The 10459-nt window shown below is 58.5% G+C and overlaps 1 protein-coding gene across 1 annotated transcript in view; it reads right to left on the bottom strand.

Moving 5' to 3' along the window:
• IGSF21 (immunoglobin superfamily member 21) overlaps positions 1-10223 on the bottom strand; it is a 40757-nt gene extending 30534 nt beyond the window's left edge. The window contains exon 1 of the mRNA XM_027668069.1: positions 9989-10223. Coding sequence (XP_027523870.1) covers positions 9989-10052 — 64 coding nt within the window. The 5' untranslated portion in view covers positions 10053-10223. The remainder of the gene's footprint in view (positions 1-9988) is intronic.
• Between the last annotated feature and the right edge of the window lie 236 nt (positions 10224-10459).

Below are 10459 nucleotides of genomic sequence, written 5' to 3'. Positions count from 1 at the left end.
CTGCATCCCAAACTCTCCCATCTCCTGCATCCCAAACTCTCCCATCTCCTGGCCCAGCCTTTGTACCCCATCCCTCAGTAGCTGCTCCTGACTTAGCCTCCACCTTCCCTCCTCCCTGGACAAAGCAGGATTGCTAATTGGAATCTCCCCTCTTCCCCCCAGTTCACACTCTGTGATTGATAATCCCTCTGCTCTCCCAGCAATGCTGCTCCACTAATAAGATTAGAACATATCTCCCTCTCCCAGCCCCGATCCGTAGCCCTGATTTCCCGCTCCCACTCCACTCCCGTGGGGAGGATGCACGTGGCTGTTCCCTTAATCCCCATCCAGCTCCACACGTTGAGGAATAGCTGCTAATTAACACCTTTCCCATCTCCCAGCTGGTCCCAGCGCTGCCCAGTTATCCCTGGGTGGCTTTTTGCTGCTCTCCAAGGCTGGAGGAGCCCAGGCCCAGCCCTGCCCGTTGCTTTCCCTGCCAATGGGATAAGCTGGGATGTTGGGGGTTGGGGGGATCTTTTCCCCCAGAACGACATCCCAGAGGTTCTCCCACCCCAGGTTGGATTGCTCAGAGATGGAGCAAAGCTGGAAAACAGTGGGGAGACTTTTCTGAGCACCTTTCCAAGGCTCCCTCCACGACTCCAACATCTCCATGGGGCGTCACCTTCCAGGATTTCCCTTTCCCGCGTCCATCCCTATTCCTGCTGCATGGCTTCCCATCCCTGGGCCGGTCTGGATACAGAACAGCCTTAGATAAACCAAATATCCACATTTTTCACCCCACTGCCTATTTTCCTCCTGCACCAGGAGACCCTGGACTGACCCTCCAGCCGAGCCGAGGAGTCGGATGCTGCGGGAATAAGAGCAGAGCTTGGAAGGGAGGGGAAAGAAACCAGCAGAGCCTCTGATCTGCCGAGTGTGGCAGGGGAGGCCGATGCTCTGCTTTTAATAAAACATAACGAAGCATAGGATCATAAAATATTTCCTTTAATTCAGTGCTCCCACGAGGGCGGGGAAGAGAGGCTGGCAAATGCGGTAGGTTTTCCTCGCCGCTCGCCGGGGGGGGAGAGCACTGCCGAGGTTGTTAAACAGCTCATTTGCGAGGCCGGCAGTGCTCTCCCTTCCCACCCCCACCCCGTTTCGGGGGGCTGACGGGTGGCGGAGGGGCTCAGCACGGCACATCCCTCCCTCTGTGTTTCACCCCGGAGAACGGCGGGGCTTTGATACGCCAGGATGGGCTTTCCAGGGGGAGAAAAGGTCAGAAAGCAAATGAGGGAGGGCCGGTCAGCTCCCATCCTCATCCTCGGCGAGCACGCGGCTGTCCGAGCACGTGCACGTTGAGTCTGTATAAATACAGACAGATATACAGAGATATATATAGATATATAATATATACACTCACACATCTCCGAGGCGATGTGGCTGCAGTGATTAACATTCCCAGCGTTAAAGAATCTCTCAGCATCTGCTTTGTCCTACACCCGGCACTAAATATAACCCTTCAATACGCGCTCCCTTCCTCCGCCGGAGAGATAACATTGTTTAAATAAGCCCTTTCCATTTGAAAGGCTCGGGTTGTTGTCTCCCGGCGGGAAGCTCGGAGCAGCTCAGGAAACAGAGGAAGGTGGGCCGTGCAAACAAACAGCAGCATCCCGAACGTCCCAGGGCCCAAATCCGGCCCTCTCCCAATCGTTTCCCACCGCGGAGCCGCCCAGATATACTTTCTTGCTCTACAAAAATAAAAGAAGCCGCGTTTCCAGGAACAGAAGGGTTTAATTCGGGAAGCGGGTCCGCCCGCGCTTCCTCGAGCCGAGCCGGGCTCGGCTCCCGCCGCCGCCGTAATTACAGAATTCCTGAATTCCCTCCGCCGGGAGGAATCCCGACCATTCCACGAGACTCCCTCGACTGCTCACAAAGGGCTTCCTCGGAGAACAAAGAATAATGCGACAGGACACAAACACAGCTCCAAACGAGCCACCGGAGCCGGCGCTCATGGAAAACGTCTCATTAACAACTTCCGAGGGGAAGGAGCTCCGAGCGGAGATGAAGCGCTGGAGGGTCTTTCCAGGCACGACGGTCCGTCTGGAAGCCAGACCAGCCTTGTTTCTGGTGGTGCCACACCTTTTGAATCCTTCCTGGAGCAGCATCTCCCCGTTGCACGGTGCTTATCCATCAGCAGGTCATCAGTTATCCCACATGGAAAATCCCGCATGGACAATCCTGCCCCCCAGCAGCTCCTTGTACATATTTTGGGATGCTGGGCAAGGTGAAGTTGCCCAGATCCTCCCACCCTGCTCTGAGTCACCATATCCTTCTGCAACCCAACTTGCTGGGTTTTATTTTTAGGAGAAGAGCAAGAAAATCAGCCAAGTTCAACCACGGACTCTTGGGATGCTGCAAACAGGGAATGGAATGGGATGGGGTGGGATGGGATGGCAAAGCCTGTGCCTGTGGTCCCCCTCTTCTCACTGCAGTGAACGGGGTTTAAAAATCAGAGCAAGGTGCTGGATGGAGGGATTAGGGGAATTCAAGCTGGAAATCTTCCTAAGCATGCCTTGGGGCCAGGCTTTGGAACACACTCTCCAGAGGTGCAAAGCTGGGCTGGAAATCTAAGTCCCTTGGCCATCAAAATCCACTTCCAAAGCATTTCCAAGCAAACATGATGGGTTTTTGGTGGCAGATGCAGCCACCAGCCAAGCTGGGATGAAGAAGGTGCTCATCTCTCCCAGACACACCCCAGGCACAGGGATCTCAGCTCACCCCCCTCCCCCCACCTCAGGACTGGGGGGTCCTGATGGGTTTGGTGGGATCTACTGAGCTGGAGCCTTTTCCTCCCCCTCCTGCTGTCCTGGTCCAGCTCAGCCCCCCGTGAGGATCCAGTGGCTCCCAAAGCCACCTCTTGGCACCCATGACAGTGACAGCCCCCAGCTCCAACTGTCCTTCTCATCATCTCCCTCTTTTCACCTTCCCAGCACCAAGAACAAACCCCACCCTTGGGACCAGCCAGGTGCCCACCCTAACACAGCACCATGGAAGGCAACATTCCTACCAGGAAATCCAGGGGTATCTGTGAAACCCATCCCAAAAAAAGTATTTCCATGGATGGGAGTCCACCCAGGAGCAGATCCAAACACCCCCATCACCCCAAATCACCCCCTTGGGGAGAACCAAACCCCCTCCACGTGGCTCCAGCCCATCCCTGCCCTCACAGACCCCTTGGAAAAGAAATAAAGGGGTCTAAATACAGGAGATGCATCCCAAGAGAGGCTTCTCCAGCTCCCGTTTTCTGTCCTGCTCCGATAGGATGCAGCCCCAGGGTTTATCTCCAGGCACAGGAAGGTGGAGCGGGGCCTTTAATCCCCTTCCCTCCCAAGTGTATTATTGAAGGAATTATATAAAGGGAAAATCATTTAGAACCAAACAAAATCCCTGCCTTCCCTGCTCCTGCAGCACCTCCAAGACGTCCCAGCTTCCAGTCAAGGAGGTTTTTGTGGATGGAGAACCAGGAGAGACCACACGTGTGGCCTGGAGGCCGGGTGGGGGGGGCGGTGGTGCCACATTTCCACCTCACAGACCCAGTTCCATCTCCCTCCACTGGGACATGTGGGTTTTCCTGAGGTTTCCCAAACCTCCTGGGAGGTGAATCTTGTTTCTCAGCCAGCTGAGAGGGCAAACGAGCAGCACAAGCACCTTCCCTGCTCCAAACGCTTTGCAGACCCCCAGACCCTCCTTTGAAGCACTAATGACTGCTCCGAGGGAAGCACAGCGGTGGGTTATTATCCCCGCGCTTTGGAATCCGCCTGCCCTTGGCATTCACGGTGAATCCAGTCCCCAAAGCGTTGCAAACAAGCCCGTGATTGACGGTTTATTTTAGGAAAAAGAGGGGAAAAGTGGGAAGGAGATAATGCCGGGAGAGATAATGTGAGCGCCAGTCATTAGTTAAAAACAGGCCCATCAGAACTGCGAGTGCCTCGCAGAAAGCAAACAAAAGGGCAAAGAGAGCAGCTTGGCACGGGAACAAAACCAGCCACATCAGCTGCATCCTCCCGGCTCTGGATTTACCAGCCGGGAAGTTCGCGAGGCAACACGCCACCTCCTGCCTCCCAAACCCGAGGATTTGGGGGCTCCTTCCCTTGCTTTCCCTCTTTGCTGGTGACTTGGCACCACTGAAATCAAGGTTTGCTCTTAAAAGGTGGGAAAGAACCCAAAGCCTGGAGGAAATCCCGTCTTCGGTGGGTCCCAAGGTGGTGATGTTTCATTCCCTGTTCCTGGTCCCAGGCAGGTCCTGGCCATCCAGAGGGAGGATCCATCCTCAGCTCCATCCTCAGCTCTGCAAGTGCTGTGGGAGCCTTTGCAAGACCCTTGGCTCCATCTCAGCCTAATTCCCAAGCCATTAGCACGTCTGGATTCAATAAAACCCGCTCTTATCCCGAGAGCACAGAGAACCTTCCATCGGCAGATCCCAAAGCACACGGGGAGAGCAGGTCAGACATTCCCAGCCAAGGATTCTCTGAGAGAAAAGACCATTTCTGCAAGAACAACCAGAAAAAAACAACCCTGTGGGGCACGTGAAGCCCTGGAACATCCCCACGGGAAGGGGGGGCTGGTGGGAACCTGGTTAATGTCGTGTCCTGGAGGCAGCAGCATTCCCTGCCCTGGTGCCCGAGCCTGGGTGCAGTGCCAGGGCAGACCCTGCCTGGAAGTGCTTGGAGCCACCAGGGAAGCCTGGACCTGGAGAGGCTCGAGGAACAGCCCCTGGGAACCTCAGGAGGTTTAACAAGACCAAGCTCAAGGTGCCGCTCCTGGGTCAGGGATCCCCGGGATCGGTCCAGGGGATGAACACCAGGAGCAGCCCCAGGAGAAGGACCTGGGGGTGCTGGAGGGGGAGAGGCTGGACAGGGACATTCCCTGTCCCTGTGCTCGGGCAGCCCAGGAGCCCCTTCTGTGCCCGGGGCTGATCCCCAGCGTGGGCAGAGGGCAGGGGGGGATTCTGCCCCTCCCCCCCTCTGGACCCCTCTGCAGAGCTGCTCCAGCCCTGGGAACAGCACAGGGAGGACGTGGAGCTGCTGGAGAGAGTCCAGAGGAGGCACCAAGAGGATCAGAGGGATGGAGCAGCTCTGAGATGGGGACAGGCTGGGAGAGTTGGGATTGTTCAGCCTGGAGAAGAGAAGGCTCTGGGGTGACTTGAGTGTGGCCTCCTAGGACCTGAAGGGAGGTGACAAGAAAGGTGGAGAGAGACTTTTTACAAGGGTCTGGAGTGCCAGGACAAGGGGGAATGGCTTCAAACTGACACAGGGGAAATTTAGGTTGGTTACTGGGGAGAAATCCTTCCCTGGAGGGTGGGCAGGCCCTGGCACAGGGTGCCCAGAGGAGCTGTGGCTGCCCCATCCCTGGAAGTGTCCAAGGCCAGGTTGGATGGGGCTCAGAGCAATCTGGGCTAGTGGAAGGTGTCCCTGCCCATGGCAGGGGGGTAGAATGGGATGGGCTTTGAGGTCCCTTCCAACCCAAACCATTCCATGATCCAGCACAGGGCACTGCCACGTGATGTGGAACAGCCACACAGAGCAGGGGTTCCTCAGCTCAGGGCTCCCAGGAGCACATCCAGGATCTGAACCACGACCCCTCATCCCACACCACAGGGACCAACATCCCCAGTCCAAACCCTACAGCATCCCTGGCCCTGGTTTGGGGGAATGCTGATAATCCCAAGGGAATTTGGGGGGTAAATATCCCCAAACCTGGGGGAGCTTTGGAAACACTGAAGGCCCAGCCACAGTTTAACACATGAGGTTTTCCAGGGAGGAACGAAATCCGGAATATCTCCATATCCCAAAGATGCTTATTAGCCTGGAAAGGCACAAGGAGGGGGAAGATCCTCGCTGGTGTTAAAGCTTTTCACAGAGCTCTGGATTCAAACTGGCAGCTCTGAACGGCTCCAAAACGCAGCTGGTGGGAAGAGGAAAATTGGGCTAATTGGGGCAGGGCAATTAGCACAGCAAGGAGCAGCTCTGAAAGGGGCTGCCTGGCCCGGATTTACCCAGAGAGCAACGCAGGGGCCTCATGGAAACACACCTTCCATGGAAATGGTGGGAAAGGCTCAAAAAGAAAGGTGACCTTAAGCTGAAAGCAAGATTTGATGGGGAGCAGCATCAGTGGGGAAGGCTGGTGGGAGTTAGGGATGGATTTCTGGATCAGTGTTGTGCTGTGAATTAAAGGTCCCGCGTGGCACAGAGGCTGCTCCTCTTTTTCCCTCATCCCCCACAAAACGACTCCCACCAAACCCCTCTTGGCTTTAAAGAAGAAACACAAGCAGGTGGTTCCGTCTCCCTGGTAAAAGCCACACATCAATATTTGCCTCAAATAAAAGGTGAAAAATAAGCTTTTCCAGGTTGCAAAGAGGAGCCACCCCAGGGGTTACGTGTAAACTGGGAAAATCCTTGTGAGGAAAAGCCTCGCGGGGGTTCCTGGAAATGGAGAAGGGAGAGAAATTCAGTTTGCTGATAAAAATCATAAGTGTAAAGTGCTTTTTCCGGGCTGGTTTTTTTTAGCTTGGAGAAGCAGCTCAGGGATATCTCTGGGGGCAGATCCCTGCAAAGCCCAGAAACCGCAGAAACAGCTCCAGACAAGGAGCTACACTGGAATTTCCCCCTTTTTTCCCCATGGGAGGAGGTGCTGGGGGATGGGCAACAGAAGCTAAAGCCGCTCACTCGGATAAAGAGCAGAGAAACACCTCGCTGAGCTCGAACCTCGCCGGTCCGTCCTCCCTCCCGTGTTTGCAAACACAGCTCAGGTTTTACAGCTCGTAAAACAACCCCAGACGAGCAGCTGATGGGGGAGCAGTTGATGGGGGCCGTATTTCAGGGGACGAGCTGAGCGCTGCCTAATGAGCCAGCCCTGATTCCAGCCATGCCAGGAATCCAGATGGGGCTTTTCCAAACCCGGCAGAGACCCCGGGGCTGCGGCTCCATCGTCCTCCTCGGTCCAGCCGCTCGCCGCCTCCTCCGCACGTCCTCGTTTGTTCATCCTGACGGCTCCTTAACCCACTTAGCCTTGTCCTCAGCAGCTTTTCTTTTGGCCAAGGGGAGAGACTGAGCTTGTTATAAAGGAGGAAAGCTGGATTACAAGGAGTGATGCTCCCCAGAGGGACGGATAACACGTCGAGAAGGATCCAGCCGCTGCTGCGCTCGGGTTAATAAAAGGGCTTTTCATTACAAGGTGATGGATGGAAATCACGGCTGGAAACCCCAAAAGGCTTCCCACGGAGGCACAGATGCTCTGCTGGATGGGAAGTGCTTCCAGTGGATCCCCGGTGCTCTCCTTCCCGCCGGCACTGGGATCATCCTGGATGCAGCATGGGGAGGGCAGCTGCCCACCAGCGCCGGGTCAGCAATCAGATGATGACAAAACCGGGCAAAATACCCCCCAAAAAGGGCTTTGGAGACGTGCAAATGCATTTGTAGGGGTGAACAGTGGGACTGGCGTGTTGGGCATCTGCCCCCCTGAACCTTCCCAGGTGATGCGTCTGGATCCTGTTGGATCCCTGATTAGGGAAGCGCTGGGATGGGGAGGGGAAGGACCTCTGCGGGCACGTCCTCCCCCACCACCACAGCGCCGGCAACCCCAGCCAAGGATTCCGTCAGCCACGGCAAAGCCACCTGCACACCGAATTTCGGGAGCAGCCTCCGCAGCTCCTGCTGCCCAGAGCGCGGGGAGGGCTCGGGATGGGGGAACCCACCCCAAAACCGGTGCTTTGCCTGGATTTTTAGGTGTTCCATGGAAAAACAGAGCTCAAACTGGATTTTTTTGGGAAGAGCATTTCTCTGCTGAGGGATAGAATCACAGAATCCCAGAACGGTTTGGGTGGAAGGGACCTTAAAGATCATCTCATTCCAAGCCCTGCCGTGGGCAGGGACATTTTCCACGGGGGAAGGAGGTGGGAGACACTTAACGGAGCCGATCCTCGGGATCCATGGAAGCAGCAAAGTTCCAATGTGGTTTTAAGAGCCCAAACCCGGCTCGTGGGTGTCCAAACCCAAGCGCTTCCAGACACCTCCTCCCACATCACTTTAGAACCTACAGCCCCCCCGGATCCCCAACCTCCTCCAGACCCACCACAAAACAACTTTTATCGCTTTTTTTTCCCAAAAAATCCCCATCACACACACAGACTGACCCACGGTCGCTCTCCCAAACTGACAGCAGAAGAGCAGTCGCCCAATTTGCAGTGACAAAAACAGGAGGGAGGGAGGAAAAATGATCCACGAGCCAGTGACAGGCAGCTTGTGCTGAGGAAAAGCCGGGGGGATGCGTCGTTCCTTGGAAATTATCTATCCGTGACCTTAAAAGCGCGGTGGAGGTGGAGAGGAGAGACAGGAGAGGGACAGGGCTGGATTTGGCACAAGTTCCCCCCGCGCCGAGGGGGTTTTTGTTGCCGCCGGTGCGTTCGGCGATGCCGGCGGGATGCTCGCAGAAAAGCAGGGAGGGGGATTTGAGCGGCAGCCGCAGCTTTGGCAGCACAGAAACCCGCGGGGGGGGGGGGGGGGGGGGGTGGCAAAGAGGGATGCGGGGAAGGCGCGGCGCCTTCCCGACCCCGGGCCAGCCAAATCCGAGCCGGGCTCTGGGTAACCTCGGCCCCGGGAGCCCCGAGGGATGATTTTGGAGCCGCTCGAGATGCCGGGGAAGAATCAGCTCCTTTGTGTGGAGCTGTGCCCGCTCGGCCCCGCAGAGCCGCCGCTCCCCCTCCCCGCGCCCTGCAGCAGCTGACGGCGCTTTCCGGAGAGGAAAAAGTACATTAGAAAGGGAAAAAACCAGGAGCTCTGGAGCAGGCTCCGCTCGTCCCTCCATCTCCCGGCGCTCGGCGAAGCCTCTCGGCTCCCCGGGAGCAGCCGGGGCTCACTGGGCTCGGTGAGGAGCAGCCACCTGAGACCCCACGGCGGGGGATTTGGGGGGGCGGAGGGGGAAACAGCGGGAAAATCGCCTTCAAATACACAAGGAAATAAATGGCACGACTCCCTCTCAGCCTCCGGGAGGTGAGGAGGGGAAAGTTTCCTTCCCTGTTCATTTTCCCCTCCCGGGAGCCCCGTTTTTGGGGTTGGGGTGTGGGGATGTCTTATTAAAACCTCCGTGGAGCGAGGTGAGGAGCCAAGATGTTCATCTGAGAGCTCAGCCAGCCGCGAACCCCCCCGGCCGGCAGGAATTTGGGGGGCTGCTTCTCCCTGCCGGGTTCCCCCGCGGGTTTGGGGCAGCCCCTGCACGCCCAGGGGCTGGGCTGGCTCTGGGTGCTGCGAGCCCCCAAAAAGCTGCAGCTCCTGGGGGTCCCCAGAGCACAGACCCCCCCTGGATGGGGGGAACGGGGCTGGGACCGGGAGCCGGAGCCCCCGGGCGGAGCAGCAGGGAAGGGGGCCGTGGGTGCAGGGAAAGGGGCCGTGGGTGCCCCCCTTGCTGCTGGATGGGGGTGGGGGATAAGCATCCCCCATCGTGTCCCCCCACACCCCATTACCGGGTCCAAGGCAGGTGCCCTATGAACGGCTCCCCTCAGTGGCCCCCCCGTTAACGCTCCCACACCAGTGCCCTGTTCATGGTTTAAAACCTGGACCCGCTCAGGGGGTCCCCCATTAATGACCCCCCCCGGTGCCTCATCAGTGGGGTTAAACCCAATCCCCGGGTCGGGGGTGTCCCACTAACGGGTCCCACATCGGTGCCCTATTAACGGGTTTAAACCCCGATAATGGGGCCCCATTAACGGCTCCCCACCAGTGCCGTCAGGGGGTGCCCCAATAACGGCTCCAGACCGCGCGCCCCATTAGCGCCCCATCACCCCCTCCCGAACCAGGCTCCTCTCAAGGGGTGCCGGGGTCCAAGGGGGCTCCTTTCCCCCTCCCCGTGCCCTCCCCGAGCCTCGGGGCGGGGGCTGCAGCTCCCGGCCCCCCGGTTGCACTCCCGGGATGCGGGTGGGCACTCCGTTATCCCCGCGGGGGGGGGTGACACTCACCCAGCGCCAGGTCCAGGAGGTGCCAGAGCAGCAGCGAGAGGGGCAGGGGGCTCGCGGTCCGCATGGTGCCCGCGGGGGGAGCAGCCCATGGGGGGCTCAGCTGTGCCCCAGCCCCGTGCCCGGGGGGCAGGGGGGCATCGCGGCGGGCGGGGGGGGGGCTCGGGCCGGCTCCGCGCGTCCCCCCGGACCGGCGCCGCCGCCGCTGCCGCCCCAAAGCCGATTGAGAGCAGCGGGAGCCGAGCGGGGCCGGGGCCGCCCCCGAACCCCCCCCCGCGCTGAGCCCGCCCCGGACCCGCCCCCGGGAGGGGCTGCGGGGGGAGGGACAGGGAGCGGGGCAGAGGGAGGGGGGGATGCGGAGAGGGGGATGCGGGGAGGGATGAGGGGAGGGATGTGGGGGAGGGATGAGGGGGATGGATGTGGGGGGATGGATGAGGGGGGATGTGGAGGGATGGTTGAGGGGGATGCAGGGCA

The sequence above is a fragment of the Corapipo altera genome, unplaced genomic scaffold (assembly GCF_003945725.1).
Source record: "Corapipo altera isolate COAL_440 unplaced genomic scaffold, ASM394572v1 80, whole genome shotgun sequence".
NCBI lineage: Eukaryota > Metazoa > Chordata > Aves > Passeriformes > Pipridae > Corapipo > Corapipo altera.
Note: the sequence above shows the minus strand (reverse complement) of the source record. Positions and strands in the feature narration are given on the sequence as shown.